At 38.4% G+C, this 23,513-nt stretch overlaps 2 protein-coding genes across 7 annotated transcripts; one reads left to right on the forward strand and one right to left on the reverse strand.

The window, feature by feature from the left end:
- Positions 1 to 533: 533 nt before the first annotated feature.
- si:dkey-30c15.10 (uncharacterized protein LOC559353 homolog) lies at positions 534 to 15,778 on the reverse strand. 6 transcript variants are annotated; one of them, XM_042411707.1, is made up of 25 exons: positions 15,493 to 15,776; positions 14,774 to 14,876; positions 14,516 to 14,683; positions 13,817 to 13,903; positions 12,432 to 12,616; positions 11,764 to 11,856; positions 11,466 to 11,558; positions 10,948 to 11,038; positions 9,313 to 10,521; positions 8,612 to 8,940; positions 8,247 to 8,341; positions 7,427 to 7,556; positions 7,100 to 7,235; positions 6,584 to 6,772; positions 6,292 to 6,418; positions 5,979 to 6,027; positions 5,648 to 5,701; positions 5,527 to 5,559; positions 5,389 to 5,410; positions 5,000 to 5,109; positions 4,617 to 4,670; positions 3,940 to 4,026; positions 3,253 to 3,360; positions 2,706 to 2,851; positions 534 to 2,121 (listed from the first exon to the last, which is right to left on the reverse strand). In XM_042411707.1, exons 2-25 carry the CDS (start codon positions 14,868 to 14,870, stop codon positions 1,956 to 1,958), a joined length of 3,858 nt encoding a protein of 1,285 aa, XP_042267641.1. In that variant the 5' UTR covers positions 14,871 to 14,876; positions 15,493 to 15,776; the 3' UTR covers positions 534 to 1,955. The 6 variants fall into 6 exon arrangements, with proteins under 6 accessions (XP_042267641.1, XP_042267644.1, XP_042267642.1 ...); XM_042411710.1 differs by having other exon boundaries at positions 11,466 to 11,555; positions 15,493 to 15,775; XM_042411708.1 differs by having other exon boundaries at positions 10,948 to 11,035; positions 15,493 to 15,775.
- Positions 15,779 to 18,374: 2,596 nt separating this feature from the next.
- LOC121897368 (monocyte chemotactic protein 1B-like) lies at positions 18,375 to 22,676 on the forward strand. Its single transcript, XM_042411788.1, has 4 exons — positions 18,375 to 18,394; positions 19,168 to 19,235; positions 22,202 to 22,319; positions 22,412 to 22,676. Exons 1-4 carry the CDS (start codon positions 18,375 to 18,377, stop codon positions 22,524 to 22,526), a joined length of 321 nt encoding a protein of 106 aa, XP_042267722.1. The 3' UTR covers positions 22,527 to 22,676.
- The last annotated feature ends 837 nt before the right edge of the window (positions 22,677 to 23,513 follow it).

The raw sequence follows: 23,513 nt of genomic DNA on the forward strand, positions 1-23,513 counted from the left end.
TCCTAAGGGCAGAATAAAGTGCTCCCCTCCCCTTGTTGTCATCACCTTGAGCTCCATAACACCCAGCAGTACCTCCACCCAGAGGAGCTATGGGACGAACAGGAAGTCTATTTCTAGACCACTTCCTGTATGACATTCCTGACCTGAGCTGCCTTCCTGCCAGACACTCTCCGTATATACAGCAGATCTATGGCTACACCAGCCAGACATGTACATTCTTTTATATGTGAATGTTAAAACAGATCCAGGTGGAGAATGTGGTGAGAAAAAAAAAGGATGGAAACTAATTAGATATATAAGATCTATTGTTTATTGTGCAGGGACTTTAATATGCTTATCTATTGGATAAAAAACATTGAACCTCACAATGATGTTATAATATTGAGGTAAAATTAGATAATAAATTAGACCAGTGGTTCTCAAATGGGGTGCAGATGACCAAAGGGAAACAAAAGAAAGCATGTAAAGTTGAAAGATTCTGATTCATAAAGGAACAATAAACAGGTTGGTGTATTCTAATGATTGTGAGGCTATTGAGGTGCATATTTGTGTTATTTATTCAGACAGAACAACATATACAAGATGGACAGATTTTTGACAAGACATGACAAACAGGTGATGCTCACTAAGCAAACATGTCAGATATGACTATCTTGCTCTCGAGATTTGTATCTTTTGTGTCTAGTTTTGACACAAAACTTGCATTTTTAATTTTCATATGATTTGTTATTGATTGCTAGTTTATTTCATTTATATGCAGGAGACTTCCAAAACAGGACATGACACGAGAAGTTTGAGAACCACTGATAGTGCCAGCATTTGCAACTGCATGTAAAGTCCATCAATTTTCTTTTTTTTAAGCCATTTCATTCCATTTATTTTATTGGTACCTTCAATTAAGTGCATAGAACAAGAGTTCACATGAATAACAGTTATAACAAAGTGTCAGACTGATAGGTGGAAATACATGGAAAAGAGCAGGACATCAGACAGAAAACAGATTACATTCACTGTAGCAGCATAACTCCATCCCCCTCTTTTACCTCCCCAGTGCTCTAATCCACTGTGTTATATATATATATCCAACATGGCGTTGCATATATAGATATATGGGGTTTACATATGTGCAGTTACACAAATCCTCTGCTTAAGAAGAGGATTTCACACTTCAGGACAGTGGGAGGCAGTAAAACCCAGAGACACCAACAACTGTTGTGTTGTACTGACACGATGCACCGATGACCAAAAACTTATTTCACCAAACAGAAGCAGATGCTATACATCTGAATGACAAAGAAAAGCTCCCATTCCAACACCAGCTAGTATTCCTTCCACATTTTAATAATCTGTAGTGTTTCCTGCCATTTCAAATACATTCTTACCCTAGATTAGTAAAGTTAAAGGTTTCCTTATCCTTCAGTATTTATTAGTGTGTCTATATATATTTGTTTATTCTTTCAGTTTAAATGTTACAAAAATACAATATAAACCTAAATATGTGTGTAAATTATTTTCAAAAATATATAAAGCTACAAGAGATGTTCAATCTTAGTTACTGAAAGTGACCAACAGGCTAAAGCAGCTGATTGCCACAGAAAAAAGTAAAAATAAAATCAGATTCCCACAGAATCATGATAAAGAAAAACTAAAAATATTCCAATGGCAAACTGTAATTTAGCAAATAAAAGTCAAAACCAACAATATTGATTGGATTCTGATTAAAAGAAATAAACAATAGTATGAAAATCAAATAGATATCTCCCAAAGAAAAATCAATATTAGATACGCAAGGCTTTGCTTGGCTATATGTATGCAACTTCAGTGAGAAAAAGCTCATCTCCTCAAAACCCTGATGTCAGCTCATTTACCTGCCACATAAAAGCTGCTTCCAGGATGCCCTCATGGATCCCTGCCAGCAGAAACTGGAAGAAACAGCAGATTGTGTAATGATTTAGTTACAGTATGCTCTCTCTCAAGTTCCCACCGCTGGATGCGCTGGCCTGCTGACTTTCTGATTGGGTTGCTGATGTTCGGTTCCATGTGTGAAAGTCCAAAAGAGCTTGGTTGAGTTTCTCCATCCAGTCTGATCTCTCCTGTTTGGTGTCGGCTGCAAACCAACACCTGAACAAGAAAGAGGAGCATCCATCAGTCTGTGTACAGTGATCAGAGGACCAATGCAAGACCTAGAGAGGCTGTAAAGGCTGTTAATCTCCTAAATCTTTACTTTATTTCTTTTTAAATGATAATTATACTACAGTTTCACAATCTTTTTTTTGACCACAACTCAACCACTGATGTCATAGAAGGTGTTTCCCCATCAGCTGTCGAAAGAAAACACCCGCTGTGACATCAATGGTTGGTTGCAGCCCAATGAGCAACATGCTTCATGCTAACTGTAAACAAAAGTGACAATTATATTCAAACAGGTTTTCATGAAGAACGAAAAGTCAGAGCGACTTCTTATTCTATGTGCAACTTCAAAGATGATTCAAACCAGTCAAACGTTGTGCTTTAAAAGACTGATGATGTGGGAAAGTAAACTGACATCCATGAATACAAAAAACACGAGGAAACAAATCTGATCAGATCTGTTTTGAAGCTCTCTCTCTGTTTTAACTCAATTTGCAACATTTTAGTGGATTTATCATGTCACATTTATACAAAACTCCCCTTTTCAGGATGTTGTTGTTTTTATTAAAACTCACTTGGCCAAGGCTTCCTGGCTGTCGTCCTGCTGCTGCGGGATGTTGCTTGCCAGCTCAAAGGTGAAAGGTCGAGCGCATGAGTCCCTCTTGACAGGCCTGACACACTGACTGGGGGAGCTGGACAGAGAGATGCTGCCCTCTGCTTCCTGGGAGGTGAAAATAGAAGACAAATGACAAGAGTAGTAGAGGAGGTGTGGGTGGTTTCCTATTCGCAGGCTGAATACTTCGTCTAATACAATGGATTTGTTCCTTTAGATTCCCCTAAATTGTTCAATTTAGTAATTTATGTAATTTCCTCTAACTTCCTAAAAGAACTGATTATTTACCCAAACTTTCTGAAAAACAGTTCACAGTTTCGCGACGTCCTGTAAATACAGCACAATGTGCAGTAGATACTTTCATGCGTTTCACAGTGAGATGATTTGCTTTACTAATGCCGTGGTCATACAAAACATCCATGTTTATGTGGATATCGGAACTTGTATTTGGACCAACTGAAAGCATCTCAGTAACTTAGTCTGTTGTGATCATGTTGATGTTTACATACCTTGGTTTCTTTGTCATTGGGGTGGTTCCAGTAGTACATAGTGTATCTCTCCAGGGTGAAATATCCACGACGCCACACACCGAACCCACCGATCAACTCAAACATCGTCTGGGAATCGGAACCACAAAAAAGATAGAAGGGTGAATTAAATGCATCAAAAATAGATTTGATAAAAATAGATAAAAACTAGATAAAAATAGTTTTTTTTGGGCATTTTAGTGCCAAAGTTCCTCGTTTTGTTACTCTACTTCCACAGCAGCTCAACAGGGAAACACTGTCTGAGGAAACACAAAGAGGGAATTTGATGCTAAAAAGACTGTAAATGTGGCAGATATCCACTTGATATGATTAACTCAGACTGCTGAAGCCTCATATAAGCTTCACATCAACTTTTAAATACATTTTTGTACTAAATGACTGTGTGGACACACTGTGGATTTTGGCCCCATCACTTACATTGAAAGCACATTTGAAGGGGATCTTTTAATAGCCAGTGTGAACAGGAGGAATGATTACAGCAGGAAAAACCTCTTTCACTGTTCATATGGACACCTGACTGTTGTTTTAAGACAGACCTGAAAAATTGTGAACCTGTCCTTTAAGATTTTAAGACAGGATGACACCAAGTGTCCGGTTAAACTAGACATGTTTGTGATGTGACAGAGTAAAATTAGCATTATTACTGACCAGGAAGCCTTGGTGCTGCACATTAGAGTGGCTCTCACTGTCCAGTTTTAGGTAGATGTTGCCCTCTAGAGGAGAAAGAAAAGGCACCTGCAGTTGGGGGAAGGAGAGGAAGAGGGAATGCTGTTACACTGACATGATTTTGAGCACATGTAGAGAAGCAACAAACAGAAAATGATAAAGAATTTTATTCCAACATGCTCTTTATCCATTTTTGTAGAAGAAAGCTACCAGAAATTCAACTATTCAGTATCCTGTATCATATATGATATGTTTTTGTTGTGTTTCAACTTGGTGAAATGAAACAGTGACTTGATTTAAAGTGAACTGCAGTACAGGAATTATTGTACACTGCCTGGCCACCAAACCAAGAACTGTATCTTTCAACTTACAGTACAAAGTCTCTACAGTGTACAGCAAGTTAGTACTGATGATAAATATTCATTCTGACCTTACACTATGTCATGTCACATCCAGAGTTTTTTTTCTAATCAAAAACACACAGATAACGAATAATATTTTTTATGTGAGATGAGACAAAGAGATTAAACTAATGGAAGAAAATTCATTCACTACATTAAGACTGGACTGTGATAATAATACAGAGGCTAATTTCTGTAGAGGAGCTGAGGAAAATGGTGAGAGGTGAAGGGCTGACAGTGTTGTGAAAAGAGTGAAACCTTTTCCTGAAATTCATCTCCCAGGAGTCTCCTGATTTTGCCTTCAAGTTTCATCTGAGTGGAGGAAGCAAGACAGACAGAGGGAGGGAGACAGAGAGGGAGCGAAGACATGTTACATCACCAGTGACCCCACCCATGTGCAGAAACTTCTTATAGTATGAATAAAAAGACAAAAAAGATTGTACAGCGGTGCACCAAGATGTGCTCGGTCTGGTGACGGTGGCTGTGTTACATCAGAATGTTACAGAACCGAATGTTCAATTAGCAACTCCCATAAAAGTATTTACATTTCAAAAGCATCTACCGAACTGCATTCATTCTGAGTTTACATCATGTATCGATCGTGAACAGCCCGTCCCCACAACATCATGACTGATTATTACCTTATCCAGAGGGAACTTGCTGTGTCCCAGTGAGGCCAAGGTGATCTTATGGGAACCCACTAGACAAAAGTTACTGGAGCGACGAGTATTGATGGCAGGAAGAGCAGCAGCTGAAGAACAAAGAGCAGAATAAAAACTCATAACAAACGTAAGTGTTCAGAATCAATATACATGATCAATATGACCAGTGTTTTTCTACACTTCATTCAGTGTAAAAAAAAAAAAAAAAAAAGAAAAAAAAAAAAAGAATTGCACCAAATTCACATTTTATTTCTTCACTTCCAAAGGTTTCCAACATTTACCAGCTACCACTCTACAAAAAGAAGGAGAAAAAAAAAGAAGCATCCTTGTACTAAAACAAATATTTACCAAAATAAGCTTCAACTTACATGTCAGACTGTTGCTGGATCTCTGTGGAAAACAAAAGAATAAGTTCACTTAAGGAAGGAAAAAAAAACCCAAATCAAACAAAAAACAAACCCCACAGTAGAACTTTTCCAGGCAGAAATAAAAAACTGGATACTCACCGTTAAGGTATTCAGAAGCTTTCTTGGAGTTACCTGAATGTATAAAGACACCCTAAATTAATTGGAGTGTCTTAATAAATACACACCTGGGTCATTGTTTGTGAGAAAATGACTCATTTACCCGTGACTTGGTGGTGGTGCGGTCCATGCTGCAGTTAATAGGTGAAGTGTGGGACTGGATGGCACAAAAACAGGCACATTAGAAACCAAAAGAATTACATTTTACAGCTGAAACAAAAGTATTTACAGTATGTGAAATAATAAAAGGCATCCCTAACTGTTTAGACTTCATCGGTAGACGTTACAGTGCATTAGATATTATTCACCCAGATACAAACAAGTGTAAAGAAAGTATGGACAGGTAAGAAACTACTTCACTATGCTATTAATTTCATTTTAATTAATACATAACAAAGAATGCCTGCAAATCAGAATGTTATATTTTGTCTCACCAGGCTGTAAACTTCCACATCAATCTCAAAAGTTGAGCGAATATCCTTCCTGAAATATCAAAGAGACAAAATGAGCAATGCATTCATCCATTATCCACTGAAACTATCATTGATACGGTCACAAGATTCTTATTTCTGAGAGCAGGTGTGTGAACTTGAAGATATTTCAGAGCGTCAAAATGAAAACACAGCTGTGTGCTGATTTACCAAAGTTGTGTGGATGTGACCATTCATTAATAATTTGCTACAAAGTATAAATTTGATCAATGGTGAAATAAAGTAGCCATAAACCAGCTGATGAATTACAGCTTACAGAGTGACAGAAGTCTGGAAGGAGATGGTGTCTCCGTTCTGAGCATCAGCAGCCGTAGCCAGCGGGGTGGCGACGATGTTGTAGGGCCCGTAACGGATCAGAACAAAGAAGTAGTGACTTGGCCGACCTAAACAGGTACATAAACAAATCAATCTTTTTAATGTGGCTTTGTCAACTACTACATTTAAATAACATTTATTACAACTTTGAAGCAAATGTTGGATTGCTCATCATTTCATCACATCAAGAACTCAAGATAATTAAAAACACCCGATAGTCCTTGTTGTTCTACCTGTGCGGTTGTTTGAGGAGCAGACAAATTCCACCTTGAGAGGCAGTTGGATGTTTGTGATGCTGACTGTCCCTCTGCATGGCTGCTGGGTAACGTACTCTTGGTCCTCCCCTGCTACCTCTGAAGACTCTGAACTCCTCTCCTCCCTCAGTCTGTCCACCTCCGCCAGCAGGGCTGATCGTTTCTCACCTAAAAAAACAAACAAACAAAAAACACATCAAAGTCCCAAATCCCAGGAATAAAACAAAACATGGATATTCTTTGTGGAAAATGATTGAGGCTGTGGACCGACAAATGTAGATATCATTAACATTGAATATACAGAAATATGTGTTTTTGTTATGAATACTGTGTGTTTATATTGTTTTATCAACTGTATGTAGTAAATATTAAAAAGAATGCAAGTGCTATTGAGGCAACACTTTCTACAAACATCAGAACAGCATGAACATGGCTTCCTATTTTTGGTTCACAAAAATGGGACAATTAAAAACAAAAATCCTGTGGTGTACATACAGGAGACTAGCAGTAGTTTTTCAGCCACAGCCTCCTCCACTGAGCCTCGTCCGTGCTCCTCGTCAGTACAGCAGCTCAGAGCCTGCAGGGTCTGGTTGATCACAGTCTGCAGCTTCCCTGCTTCTTCATTTAGAGCCTGGACAAACACAGGACGATACCCAACATCATGGCTTACTGAACACCTATACTAAATTACATCAGTTTCAGCAGATTTAGCGCAGTGTACATTTTAAATGGATTGAATTAATAAATGTAGGACATTATAGTGGGGTCAACATGCTTAGATTTCATCTTGAGACTGATCTACTGCCATTTATTACTACACACCGTAATTTTCTCCTTGGTGTTGATGGAGGGTTGAGGTCGGGACTTCTCTGGAGCTCGTCTCTGAACCCCAGGAGTGACACTCTGAATGGTGGTCGGCTTACTCTGCCTTTGTGTGCGGTAGGCATCAATACTGTCCAATCACAGAACAAGAAAAGTTAATTATGTTAAACATTATACACTTATATTGAGGTTTATGATTGACTCTACAGCTCCCACTGATGATAGTGTCTTGTGTGTCGGGACATACAGTTTACAGTACTTAAACTGGGAACTAAATACAGCAAACATTGTTAACTTATCACAATATCTCTGTATAAATGATTGGATTATATTTTAAGGACTGTTGGATGTTTCAGAATACATTTAAAAGAAAGCTTTGAGAAACAATCAATAGCAGTGCTAAAACAACGACTAGAGCCTGTAACAGGTTCAGAAAAAGTGTGTTGCCGCCTTTAAGACACCACAATGTAACAAAAATCACAGACTATACTGACAACACAGGACAAAATTATAGCTTTAGTTTGTGCTATGGCACTGCTGTTCAACCTATAAACATACCAAAAAAGTTCTGTTTATCACATTCTTAAGTGATTTGGATGTATTTTTATTTTAAACATTAACCTTGCTCTATGGTTTATGTTACTTTGACTGTATTTTGACTTTAGTGTATATACTTTTTAATGTTGTTGATCTGCAACTTCTGTGTTTGTCATGGTTCATTGATGTAGAAATACTAAATTTCAGTGACTGACTCTTGTCTTGCAAAACATTTGATTAAAGTACAAATACAATCAGGGTTAATTCTAAATGATGTGATTACCTGTACAGAGGAGCAGATTCAGCAGGAGGGGTGGTGGTCTCTTCTGGAGTCAGGAGCAGAGATGGAGGATTGGACTCCTGGCTGGCTTCTAGTCGCTGTTGGTGGAATATAGAATATTAACATAGACATCATAAAATCATGTTTATTACAAGGAACTCATTCATCTTTCTAACATGCTAAGACGGCACACAGATGATCATATTTTGTTTAGAAATGAACGATAAATATTTTTTCCAGGTTCTGAATTCATCAGGTTTTTCACAAGTACATAACCCTGAAAGCTCTCCTAAAGGCATTAATGTATCAAAAGCTTAAGCAAATGAATTCATTGAGATTTTTGTCTTTGTTTAATCTATAACACTTACCAGAGGGGTGACCACAGCCTCTACAGACTTGCTGAGAGGAGAGAGGATGCCACTGGGAGGGAAAGTCAGCAGTTCATCTTCAAGCTTCTTGCTCTCATCACACTCTTCATCTTTGGTCTCCCCCTCTTCTTCACTTTTCTCCTTCTCTGACTCTGTGTCCATTTTATCCTTGTCTCTAGAGGAAACACCAATGCCACTGTCGCGGTCCTCTGTGTCTTCATCATCCCCCCTTTGGTCCTCTATCCTTTCAGCATATTCCAGCACCTCCTCGAACATCTGGTCAATTATTTCAGCTGTGTTGGTCTCATCATGAGAGCTCAGTTCAGCATCTGAGGAAAGAAAAATATTCAAAAATTATCAAGTCAATGTCTGAAGTAAATAAGGACTATAGTTTCAACAAAAAGGTATGGCTGAAGTTCCTAGACAACCAAGTATTAAAATTCAAAAAAACCAACGTAATTCAGGTTTACGCCTGATTACATTTATTCCTTCAAGTGTGCCTTTGCAATACCAACCGTGCACTTGTCACTCCATATTAGCCTCTCAACTTGTGTGTTTTAAAAACCATGCAGCTCTTAATGTAAACCCAGTGTATTCAGTATACCAATGATGATGTTGGTCTTACCACCGTACTATTTCACCGACGTACCCCACCTCAAGCAGCCCGGGTGCTCAACCGTACATCTTTCTACTGTTCTCACCTGACATACTTGTCTCTCTCCTGGACTCCATGGAGGTATTGGTCTCAGACAAGCTTGAGCCATTGATTAGCTTGGGCTCCAAGATAAACGTGACTTTCTTTGAGCTTTCTCCTCCCTCTGCCTTGTAAATTTCATCTGTCAGCCCATCTCCAATACCCTGCCTTCCATTTACTGCTTCCTGCTGCAGCTCCATTTCTCCAGTCTTGTGATCTGACGCCCGGACCGCGGTCACAGTATGAGCTCCATCATTTCTATACATTTCTGATGGTTCAGTCTCTGCCTTAGGCTGTGCTACATCTTCAGTGTTTCCTTCAAGTTTTATGTACCCTGTCTGTGTTTCTTTCATGGCCTGAGCTACATCTATAAAGGGATACTCTTCTTTCCTGTCAGACTCCAGTTCCATGTCTTCTTCTTTACTATCGACTATCTGCTTTGACTGTTGATATCGATCATCCTCATTGGGACATCCTGTGTTTTTCTTGTCTTGTTTCATTGTTTCTTTTGATCTGGGTTTCACATCTTCCTGTGTGTTAGAGCACCCAGCAGTCTCAGCAGACACATCACCCATTTGACATTCACCATCCTGGACGTGAGAGGGTTCACTGTGATGTTCAGCACCACTTCCTTTCTCTTTTTCCACTCTAGATGATTCATACTCCTCTCGCTCCTCTTTAGTACATACACCTTCCTCCTGGTCTTCAGCTATCATAGACTCTTCCTGCTTGCACACTTTGTCTGAAGGATATCTCCACAACCTTAACTCCTCATCTGTCGAGGGCTCAATCTCCTCTTCATTGTGTGAAGACTCAACCATTTCATCTTCTAATGAAAACACCTCTGACCCATTATGGTCTGTTACCTTGGAAACGTCGCTAGTTTGATTCACATTTGACTCATCTGTACGAGTTGATTCTAGCAAGCTCTGCTTGTCACCGGTAGACAACTCTGAAACATTGTGATCCTCACCACAAGGTGGTTTGGAGAAACTCTGATCCTCACTAAAGGACAACTGCAATACAGTCTGAGCCTCTGGTTGATGGGACCATAGCTGCTGTTCTTCAACTGAAGGTCTGTCCTCTTTCCCCTCCCTGAACTCTTCACCCTGATGAGTATTCTGCTCCTCCAAATCCATTTGCAGCTTCCCTTCATTAGAAGGTTCTAGCTCTACAGAGGCTGGAGGGGCTTCAAAGTCACAAGGTTTCCTTTCACCTGTTGAAAAGTCAGTCTCACATCTTAAGACAAGATATCTTAGCTTCATGCTTTATGTGCAGCATTTTAAAGCAGGTGCTGATACAGATCCAGTGCATGGACTGGTGCATCAGTGTTTAGGAATACATATCAATTTTTAAAAGTAAAGTGGCCTTTTGTTTTGTTAACTGTAATACTCAGTGCAATGGGTTACAACTGATCTGGAGTCGACTGGGCTTTACTGTGTATATAGTCACACAGATCGATAAAAAAAGGGTCTTGATGGATGACTTCAACCCTGACGTGCACATTGATTCAGGACATTCCTACTTCTAATAGTACAAAAGGCATTGGTGTCTCAACCTGGGCTAATTCTGTGCTACGGAAATAAAATGTATGTAATGAGTACTCTATGAGGTAAAATGAACTTGATGTCAGAAGTCTTACCTGTTGTTGTATTTAAAGATTGCTTCTCAACACCTGATGTAGCAGTTTCAGTGAAGCTGCCATCCTTCATCACAGCATCATCATCTACCTGCTGGAGGCAACAATATCAGCAATAGGACTCAAACATCCTCTGTCTCCAGTGAGCAACCCACCTTCCCAAAACCACACCAGACTTTAAAAAGGTGCTCTATTTAAGAAAGTGAACTTCCCTTCTCTAAAAGACAAAACAACTGGAGCCATGTAAATGGGTAATTCTGCCAACAACAAGAAGTAGTTTACTAGTTTCTGTAAATGTCCTTGTTCTGTTATCCAATTTGATTATTTTCCCTCCTCAAATCAATACTGTCCATCCATTGTGTTAGCTCCAAGTATTGCCAATGTGTCAAAGCACAAAGTGAACAAGGTGGAAAATGTGCACTTCCAATAACAACTGGGTACAGGTGCAGGACAAAAAAAAGGTCTTCCACACAAAGCACCAAGTGACCAGAGAGTGCAGGCTTATTTGGCTACAGACTCACATCCCCGGGCTTCATGGGAGGCCAATGAACTCTCAGTCTAGATCTAGGAACCCAGGAGGGGGTAGATGAGGGACCAGGAGGAGTCCTTCCCTGCTAATGTTTTCACAAACTGATGTGTAAAACAATCTCAAAAATAGTCAGCTAAACAAAAACACTGCTAAAACCAGTCAATTATCCTCTTATCCTGGCCAGTCTTTTGTTTGGGCAAAGAGAAATAACCACATTGATTGCAAAATAACTAAAAGTCAAGTATAACAAGAAAATTAGACGACGCAAAATAGCACAGTCAGAAACCCACCTGAGATAACGAGGGATCAGAGTTGCTCCTTTTCAGCCAGGCATTTTCACTGATTGGTTGAAAGTGCAACTGGTTCAACTCCTGCTCCCGTTCCTGATTGGTGAAATCATGTCAGACGTCAGACATAAACTCTACAGGTACACTGACAATTTAATGCTATTGTTATTTGAGCATAAACAGCAGCTTTTCTAAATGAACACACAAGAGTTTGTGAGAAGCACGGCAGTGCTGGATATACAAAGCCCTATCTCAGTCTTCCTAACCACCTAATTTGGCTACAGGTAACTGTAAAAAGAAAAACATTTCACATTCCCAAACAATACTTCATATTAACAGCTTTAGTTTAGAATACTTATTATTTAAAAATTCAGACACCACTGAGGAGCACTGGTATATTGCATCCAATTACAGATTAGATGGATAAATTAAATTATACAGTAAATTTTTTTGTGAAACAATATTCAATCATCCATAATATAATGATAAAGAATGGTGTAGCACTATCAATGCTGACTGTCAAATGCTCTTTTTGCCTTTTTAATGGTCACAAAAGGGATTTTTCTTGACAAGTCAGTTCATTTGCCCATCTAAGTATGAGTTCTTGTGAGCTAGAATATTAATATACTACATAATACTGATGAATTCAGAAATACAACCACTGAACCAACCTGGCGAATTACAGAGGCCTGCTTAGAGCTGGATGTCACAATGCCCTGGAGTTTCTGCTGAATGCCAGATACAAAGTTAGAGCTGGTGAGCGGACAGAGGTTGGCAGGGCTCATTGTGGGCGCAGGGCTAGCCTGGAAGACTGGCACTTTAAAACGCTCCACTCGTTGACTAAACTCTCCCTCACCTGAGAAGAAAGAACATCAAGAGAATCATTTTGAGACATAAATATCAATACAGTCAAATATAAACCTAAAATAGGTTACTGTAGCAATGTCCTGGCCGTGTTTTATTCCCCATCAAAAATGCTTGATTTGACTATCTGCTGATACTAGGTTATTTAATCATAACCAATAGCCTGAATGAATAAAAAAAATCCTAAGTGACAGCATTCCATTATCGATTGTCAATTATTTCTTACACCATCATTGAGTGAGACACTGAATGTTTCCCCATTGTTGAAATCTACATAAAGAAGGAAAAATGGAGCAGCTGAAAAGCAAATGACAAATCATCCTGTGATATATTCCAAACATTTTTATACACAGAGATTTTGCTCCAGGTTAGGCTTGTCAGGCACAACCTCCCAGCAGGCCGCACTCCTGCTTCCTTTGTTTGGGGTTGGCACATCCAACTCTAATACTACACTCACCGAGCACTTTATTAAGAACACATGTGCAATCTGTTGTATTTGATTGCACATGTGTTCCTAATAAAGTGCTCAGTGAGTTTACAGTATAACCCAACCATTAACATTTCATTAAGGGATCTTAAGAACAGGAGGTTCTACGTGCCAGGAAAGTTTAGGGCAACAAAATAAGCCACCTTCTAAATATTCTCCTACAATGTTAACATGCTTTTCTCTAGAAATTAGATAACTTGTTGGGATAACTTTATTCAATGCATAATGATGACAGCCTTGCGGGTAATGCAAATCGTATATTATTATAGATCAACAGTCTAAAAAATGTTTCAATCCTGCATTTTGCAGGCAAAAAAAAAAAATCTAGGTCAGTTTTATAACACACTGGCACAATTCTTCTGCCACCCTGTCTTAATCACTATTAATACCTTGCCAGACACAGTACTGAACCATATTTTAGCCTCACTGTAGTAGTCTGTTATTTTAACGAAGGATAGGTGTGTTAGATCTTTTGCTTGAGTCCAGTTTCGCACCCTCAAGGATTGACCCTCTGGCCACTGTCAGGTCTGAGCAATTTTAGCATATCCATTTGAAAGTTTATTGTATTTACTTTAATGTATTATAGTTTCAATACTTGTGAAAGACTAATGTTGTTCTGAGAGTAAGCAACACTGTAATCAACTGTGACAAGTGTGACGTTCATTCACTCATTCAGGTTGTGTATGTGTTCATATGCATCCTCACCAAGTAGAGGCTCTCTGAAGACCTTGATGGCTGATGGGCTATCAGCCCCAGGATCTGACAGGCACCGCTGGGCCAGAGGAGCTCCTCCTGAAAAAAAAACAAACACTTGCTCTTAAAGACTACAGTATTTATCTCACACACACTGGATCAACACATACTGACAATACTTCTCATCTTAAAATGTGGATAATACATCTTGAATGTTGACCTTGGACACTATGACATGTCAGCACCTCAAACAGTACTATAAACCCCACCAAAATAGACAGTAGTACCTTTGTATATATGCACACAAGATTTTTGTGTCTACCATGTCATTAATCCATTGAAATATTTTACTTTATTTTTTTCAATTATGATTGATTTAACTGGGACAAAGGTCCTCAAGAATTTTGGCTTTAGGGACCATCAAGTGAGTCCCACTTGAGTCTTGTGGAGGCGTAGGTAAGAATTCATACTACCAACAAGTTTTCACATTCAAGTACGTACACTAGGTCCCATGTGTATTGTAAATTGTTACTGCATTTAAAGTACATTTTCACTGGTATTTTTCTTAAAATGTATCCACAATATTAGCACAAGAAAGCTTATATCTGTCATGCTGAAAAGTTATTAGTCTTCATGACTTGAAATTCACACAGATGTCTCCATTACAGTCGACAGAGCCCATGCCTGCTTCAACAGTAAGGCCCATATTACCGTCTTGTCTCTGGGTGAGCTGCTGAACTCGGGAGCGGACTGAGGGAACCATCGGTGTGTCTGGCTTCATGTTTTGCTCAGCTAGGCGTCTAGAGGAGGATGGTTTGGGAGTACAGTTCTCCTGGCCAGCTGTCTCCAGACGCCGCCGCTTCTGGCCATCATTCATCTCTGATATATCAGATAGAAAAATGCAGACTGTATTTATGACGATATAGTCGGTGAACCTTCACATTCTTGTTAATACAGGCACAAACAAACCTGATGGTGAGAGGAGATTATCTTCAAAGTCTGACAGAGGTGCTCTCTGTCTCTTCAAGTTGTTGTTGCCACCATTATTGTCCTCGGCAGCTTCCATACTGAGCTGTAAACACAGTGACATTTCAGACTGGGTATGAATTTCGGAATTTCAGCTCTCACTGTTGTTCAACAAAAACCTGTAAGTACTACAGCACAAGTACAAACAAGAGTCAAAGCTGAGTCAGTTTAATTGCAGTCACTCCTTTTTCCAAAACCCCATCTTAGTAAATTTACCCAGTGAGAGAACAAACACACAAAAAACTGGTTACTCATGAAAACTAAGTGCTTACCTTAAGCTAAAATAAAATTATGACCTGTTTAAAATGACTAACGATAATACTGGGTCAGAGCAGTTTCTACAAACAGAACAAACACTAACATTGAGGACAAACCGCACTTAACATTATCCAAGATAAAATGAGACGTGACAACGCCCAGTTTATTATTCATAGCTAGGTGAGCGAGCTAGCTAACCTGTAAAGTGCATTGCATTATCTTGAACACACTGCCAACTCAGCAGTAATGCTGTCGTTAGTTACAGCCTGTCTTTTAGTAGGTAAATTAGCTATCAAACGTTAGCAACAATGCCCTTTACGTTAGCTCTGGCTTGCTACTTTCAAGCTAACTTATCTAAAATTGGCCAACATAACGTTAGGCGTAGCTTAGAATTACAAGCTTACCTGCAAAACGAAGTCTGTGTGAAACGGTAAAAAGACAGGTGAACGCTAACCGACACGAAAACAAGAAACAACCTTGTTTTATGCTTTCAGTCTCCTCCTCCAACTTTGAATTTCAGCGGGTCTTCTGACGTCAGCGGAAGATACGACCGGAGTCCCGTAAATACTGTCGAAGAGCGCAAGTGGCAAACCGTTTTAACATTTAACAGCTAGACTGGATATACACTACAGATATCCGTAATTCAATTCTTCCTAGTCAAAATGAACATTTCAGATATCCACAACGTCATTCTTCCTGGGACAAATGACGTCACTTTTGCCATTCATGTATATCCGGCTTTCAATTTCAGATATCCACAATTACTTGTGATTTCCAGAATGAACATTCTTGATATCTGTAATATAATTCTTACTGGGAAAACCCCCCATTTCAGATATCTACAATCCGATTCTTACTAGTCATAACTTTCATTTCAAATATTCAAAATGAAAAACCATTCCAGATATCCATAATCTGAAAAATATAATATAATCGATATAAACTGAATAAAATGTAATTACGGATATCCACAGATCGTATTATGACCGATTATGATTAGTAACAATGCAATTTCAGATATCCACAAATTATTCCTTGTCAAAATGAACATTTCAGATATCCACAATGAAATTCTTCCTATCCACATTCCAAGTCGGAAACTTGGGCAAGATCCATCTAGCCTGAGTTCGCCAACAGAAACACATCTGACATCACAGCAATATGGCAGCGCACACAGTGAACAGTGCAGAATGATCTTTTCATCACTTATGTATGGCATTTTGTATTTTACTTTCAAGTGAGGATGTGGAGGGAGCTCCAACATGATAATATAGAAATTATATTATAAACAGAAAACTTTGAAATTTAACAATGTGCACTGATATCCTGAATTAGTTGACTTTCCTAGAAAATTGGAAACCTGTCGCCTTAAAGCATTTAAGTTTTTACACAAGGTGAAACTAAACAGGTCAAGTTGTATTAACATAGAACCTTCATTGGATGCAGTAGACATATAAAGTTTGCATTAGTAGTCTTTATTCATTAATTCATTAGTTCACATAAATTATTTATTTTCTGGAGTCTAGTTTTATAAAATAACTATTTTAAGTTAAACATACATAAACATATATAACAAATAACAAATATAACATTATTTACCGCTACTTAAAATCATTTGTTAATACAAGTAATGTCTTTTCTTCTAATTTAATTAATTATACCATGTTGATTTTGAGATAATTGTATTAAATACATTCTGTTTCAACAAAATTGTATGGAAGGGAAGAAATTAAACAATACATTTCAATGTTCCAATTGTTGACAAAACATTGCAAGGTAACACTTCAAATGTTTTATTATAGCAATAATAAACCTTGGATACGGCCCCTCATTAAACTTAAATCAGTTCTTACATAATACAAAATAACAAGCACCTGTTCAACGTTTCCTTTGTATCATTGGTGACAACGAGGAATGAAACCACGTGAGGCTTTTGTGTTGTATTTTCTCAAACTTGCAAAGGATTGGAGGGACTACTGGGGTCAAAGAGGAGACAATAACAATATGGTGAAGAGGCACGAGGTTGTAGTGAACAATTAATGCTGCCAAAAGATCAAAAGCAGCCATAGCTTCTCATAGTAGACTTGACATAGCATTTCTTTTCTTTTCAGTGTTTGTAACTTGGGTTTTAGTTCACTGTGGCTCAACATGAGAAACTTGATGGATGAACTGGAGTGCAAGCTTCATAGACTAGGGGTAGATGAATTGCAGTGCAAGTCCAAACAGAATGCACAGAGCTTTCAGCAGGTCTTGAATGTCATCCACAAAGACCTTTCCCTCAATGATGATCTCCAACGAGTCCGGGCTGAAATGCAGGGAAGATGAGAGCACAACACGTTCATGCTCAACGAGGAGAATCCTAATGTCAAGGTGGCGGAGTGAGTCATCTTCATCAGATACCTAAAGAAAAGAACAGAATGAACATGAGAGCACATTCATCATAAATAAATAATAAATATCATAAATAACCACCAATTATGTTAAGCAACACAGCCTAGTCACAGGAGAGTCAGACACATGAGTGAAAGTGTGAATGTTATGATTGCTGGAGTAGATTAAGCAATCAGATCACTCAAAGAGCTTAGAAAGTGCTGTTGCTATTAAGGTTTTCCAGTGTAAATTTTTTACACTGGTTTGAGCTCCACAAAAGAACAACTAGAAAGATAGGGGAGATGGAGGTGGACTGGAAACCTCACCAAATCACACAGAAACTAAGTAAACAACCGTAGAGAAATATATTGCCTTACCTTGTTATGTATAATCTGGAGAGTAACAGCTGCCAGCATCAGCACAAACACAGACAGAACGAGACAAGGAGCAGCCATCCTGAAGTATGTGTGTTTATTCCCTTTACAGCGTAGCAGTAAGTAACAGTCTCAGTTTAGCTGTATCAGCCTGTTCTCTCTGCTGTGTGGACTTGTACTCCATCTACATCAACCTTATATACAGGAGCGGAGAAGCCAAGGGAAGACCCCTGGATCAGCCTTTGGAAATTTACTGAAATGTCTGTGTCAATGATGGTGACACTGACTTGGACTTGTACTCCATCTACATCCACATTATATACAGGAGCAGAGAAGCCAAGGACGGAAGACCCCCTGGATCAGCCTTTGGAACTGATGTGTTGGTATCACTGTTTGACGGTGCTTACCAGTGGGAGTTTCTCGTGTGTGGGTTTTTACTGTGTGTGTGTCCATCTCACTTCCCTAAATGTTCTGTGGTGAACCCTGCGACCACTTTTAATAATGAGGAGTTGATGCAACAATGCTGGTGATTTTCTTACATCATGGACTTTTTACACTCTAGGTGAGTGAAAGCATTAGCAGAAGAGAAAGGTTACGTAAACCACATGATGAAAACCATATGTGCAAAGTAAATTCATGTGTCATTGCTTTACAATCAGTATGCAATGATGTATAACCACAGATGAAATAGAGACTAAAACTTTGAGAGCAGGTATGTGAATCTAATCTAATTAACATGAAAAGAGGTAGCAATCAGACTTTTTTTCCATTTATATATACACTGTAAAAAACTTACTGTGAAATTCACAGTAATTAACTGGTAGCCATTGACAAGTAACTTACTGTAAAAAAAAATCAGTTATTATTCTATTAATAATTTTATTGATTTTAATAATTAACGATTATCATTGATAATCGTTAATTATTGCTGATAGCCAAACTTGTAGCCACGGCCCAACAATATTAATTAGATTAGATTCACATACCTGCTCTGCTTCATGTATGTGAATCTAATTAACATGAAAAGAGGTAGCAATCACTTTTGACTCTGCAAAAGAACAGTATTAAATATGTTTTTGTACAAAATCCCAACTTTAAATTTCCATTTATATATACATATAATACTGAACATTTTGAAATAGGCAGAAGATTCAATACTCTGAGGCAAGTTGATAATGGGGAAATGACTTATTTCATTTGTATTCAAAACAACAATGAACTGCACAGTAAAACCAGTTTGAGGATTCTCAAAGGTTTTCACAAAGCTTACCTTACAACAATAATATCATCAACCTGAGGATAAAGATGTTATTTTGAAAGTTTGAACTAAATCAGTGGCTCCCAACCTCGTCTTGCTCTGTCTGTGTTTGTGCTGATGCTGGCAGCCGTCACTCTCAGTGAAGGTAAGAGCTCGACAATAACATGTTCATTCAGTGTTTGTGAGAGAGACTGGGAATTGTATCATATTTTAAAATGTTTATCATCAAGTCATCCACCTTTGATATCATGAATAGGATTGAGTCTGATTGATATTTTGTAGAATTAATCACTTCTATCTATACTGCTTGTATAGGAGGAATTTAAGCTGAGCTTGAAGTAACAATCCCAAATTGTTAAATTTTAAAATGTTTTCTGTGTATAGTATCATTTCTATATTATCATGTTGGAGCTCCCTCAACAAATTAGAATACAAAATGCCATACTTAGATTCACATGTCAACTTGACAGCTCTGATTTGGGGTCTTGAGTTTTTTTTGCCCTAAAAACAAAGACACAGGCCATTAAAGCTGCATATCAATCTTTTTTTGTGACAAATTAAAGGAAAAACTGGTCCAGGTCTGAATGCTTGACCCCTACAGTGAGGGGATCTGGTGGCTCTGTCATGCTGTGGGGGGCATTTTGCTGACATGGTTTGAGTCCACTTGTCCCCTTAGAGGGAAGGGTCACTGCAAATCAATACAAAGTTGTTTTGAGTGATCACGTTTATCCTATGATGAATCATTTCTATCCTGATGGGAGTGGTCTCTTCCAGGATGACAATGCCCCAATTCACAGGACACAAGGGGTCACTGAATGGTTTGATGAATATGAAAATGATATGAATCATATTACATTTTTTTTACATTTTAATTTTTTCATTTAACAGACGCTTTTATCCAAAGCGACGTACATATGAGACTGATACAACACAAGCAGGGATCTAGTCAGGAGACAACAGCACGAGTAATTGCCATAAAACTTAAGTTTGGAACCCAGAGGACATAGATGCCAACAGGCAGTGCAACAAGGCAATGCATAGAGTGCATAGATTGCATAGAAGCATGTTTTGTTTTTTGGGGTTTTTTTTGTTTTTTTGTTTTTTCTCTACCTACATTCCATCAAGTGCAGAGGTGTTCGTGAAAGAGCTGGGTCTTTAGTCTTTTCTCAAAGATTGAGAGGGACTCCGCAGATCGAGTTTGGTAACTTGTTCCACCACCAGGGAACTACAGAGGAGAAGAGTCTAGCTAGTGACTTAGGGCCCTGTTGTGGTACCAGGCGTCAAACAATTTTTTATACTACTGTAGTTGAAACCACTGCTTCAGCTTACCATAAAATAATTACTGAGACCATATGAGTGTAATAACTTAGCAGAATGTATTTAGGGTCTCATAGCAGTTTACTACTTACATCCAGTTATTTGTATGAATTGCTGTACTGGAGCATAGCTATCCTTATTATACTTAAAATAATCACAAAGTATCTTTATCTTATTTCCTTACATACCTTATAGACATGAAATTAAAGGAAACTTACACTTCCATTAAAATGAAATGGATAGTTATAAATGCAAAACAAATTGAACCCTGGTAACAAATCAGTATCAGTAAAGAGTCAAATCAGGTAGTCATTTCTGAGTCCTTGGACTAGTACAACCTAAACTGTCTTCAATTTTTTTTTTTTTAAAGTGTCTCTTTTAGTAGGAATCCAAAGGGGACCTTTAATTGTCTTTAATTGGAAAATTAAATACTAAAAGTTGTCCAGGAGGTTTTGTATCAACAGGTGTCAGTTCCTCTCCAAGGGAAGAAGCTGTTCCTCTTCATCTGAAGTCCACCTCAAAGCTAACAGGAGAATATCACATAAGCAGGTGATTTGAGGCTAGTGATTGCAGAGAGTGAGCAACTAGCTCTCACAGGCCACAGCTACAACCATCTGAACCCTTTTTAAGCTCATTAATAAATCGTAATATTAACGTTACTGTGGTCTAGCTTTAATACACAATATACACTATAGCTCATTTTAACTTATATTAAATGTAAAATACACATTACTCCCTGACATAAGGAGTAAAACTATGAAGCAACATATTCCTTTGACATTTAGCTTAAAACAGCATGAACTATGTGAGTTTACATTCTGGACACAAAGGTAACTTGTACAAACTTCTTGCCAATGTCCGCCTGGTATGGTGGTTAATTAGCGATTAGTTTAACTCACGATTAGCGATTAGCATGCTAATAAACATTAATTTGGTCGTTAAGACTTTACCATAAGGCAGGCAACACATTGCCATAAGACAGACAGATGTTACACATCTTAACTATGAATGCTCACCTTTGTCTATGACTATTTAAAAACGACAATAGAAGTGACTAAAAACCAAATTTGCCACCTGACTTACATTTAGGATAGCATATTTAATTTATTTTCAATGATGTTAGCTGAACTGACACATCACATAACAAGACAAAGTTACAAAACATTACTAACTAGTTAAATAGCTGTTTCATACCTCTAATCTGTTATCATCTGTTATCACAGCCAGCAGCGAGTGACAGAAGTACCAATGCTGAATACACAAACGTAACTTTACTGTACTTCAACCTTTACTCTTCCCTGGCCTGGTGGGTTGGTCAAATGGCTGTGATTGGCTGGATGGCTGTTCAATTAATCTATCTTGACCAATACGTTTTTCATGTATGGAAAACTTAGTTTCGTTGCATCACTAACTACCAAAGGAAAAATTGGGGGAATGGAGTTATGTTTCTGTGAAAGTGCGGGTGTCACAACACCCGTAACACCAACGGCTGCGATGCCCCTGCCTGAAACCGTGTTTTATCAAATAACAAATCTAAATAACAGAGTAACACACATCAAGAGTTTTTTCTGTATCACAATGGAACAACTGAACAATAGCACAATCTCTTCGATCGAAAAATGGCATCAAATTTAGCTTCCTGCAGGCCCACAGGACATGGAAAAAGGGAACAAGAGAAAAGGGACCAACAGATGATGTCTGTGACTGTGACGATGTCTGTGACTGTGATGATGCATGTGACTGCGTGTTTGTCGTATGTTGCTGAGTTGTTCATTCACAGCTGTGTGTTTGCAGGTTTGCGCGGTTCTGGTTTAAAGAAATGCTGCTTTCGTTTCAATGAGAAACCAGTGCCTAAAGGCCGAGTGGTCAGCTACATCAGGACCAGCCAGCAGTGCTCCAACCCTGCTGTGTTGTAAGTAAACAACCGTAGAGAAATATATTGCCAATCACTGTATCTTCACCAGAAGGACTCAACCTGACCCACTTGTTCATTTGTATGTTCAGGCTGAAGACAGAGGCAGGTCGTCAGCTGTGTGTCAGACCATCAGCTCCTTGGGTGAAGGAGCTCATCAGCCACCTGGATGCCAAACTTGTCCCATGGGAGACATCCAACCTGTAACCGTGGCAACACCACTATCAGAGCCTCCAGTGAACAAAATCTGGCTGGTTAATGTGGAATAATACTGCAGCTTTTCAAACTATAACTTTTCAAGTAAGAGGTGTTAAATGCAAATATGTTACTATCCCCACTGTAACATCTGCAGGTGGATAATCAGAAGCTAAACAGCAGCTCTCTGTCTATCTATGTGCAAAATATATACAAAATATTCTTATATCTTGTAACATGCTCTGATAAGATTTGCTGAGATAAGTTGTATTTATATACATACAATGTTGTTAAGATGCCATTTTTATAATTGTGACATTTCCATCATATTTTCTACATTTTATTAGGTAGAGAAATGTAGTGTATTTTATTATACAAAAAGTATGTTTTGCTTATGGTATTAATACAACACTCAAAGTCAGACCGTCAACACTGTGAACTACTGTTGTAATTTGAATTGACTTACAGAAACTACATTTGCTGTAGAAGAACAAAGCCTCCCAACTCCACTTGGTTTCATCAGTAGAGTATAAGCTATTGGCTACACCACTATTTCTAGACTGAACCACTGACAGTTCCGTGTCTTGTTTTTTATACATAAGATGTTTGTATTTACAGTCATGTTTTAAACTCAGTTACCTGTAAGGATATGTAACCAATTTGACAGTTATTTATTTCTCTATGCTCATGCTACTAATCTGATCCCATTGAATTAAAGCAAGATGACATGGCAGAGTTTGGTTCTGTGTGGTTTTCTCTCTTCTAGTTTCTAATTATAGCTGCTATTTATTTAACAATCTAGGTGTTGATTCCCTTTTTAATGTTACATAAACTAGAGTGTGGAAGCAGAAATGCTGAAGAGGTGAAGACATACAAAGAAACACTTGAGACTGCAAATAAGCTTGAAACATTTTCTCAAGCTGTTATTTTGCATTTTGAAGGACCTGGTCTGGACTCTATGAGTCTTACACTACTGAGTGAGCTTAGATATGCAGGATC

Source organism: Thunnus maccoyii, chromosome 5 (genome assembly GCF_910596095.1).
Source record: "Thunnus maccoyii chromosome 5, fThuMac1.1, whole genome shotgun sequence".
NCBI lineage: Eukaryota > Metazoa > Chordata > Actinopteri > Scombriformes > Scombridae > Thunnus > Thunnus maccoyii.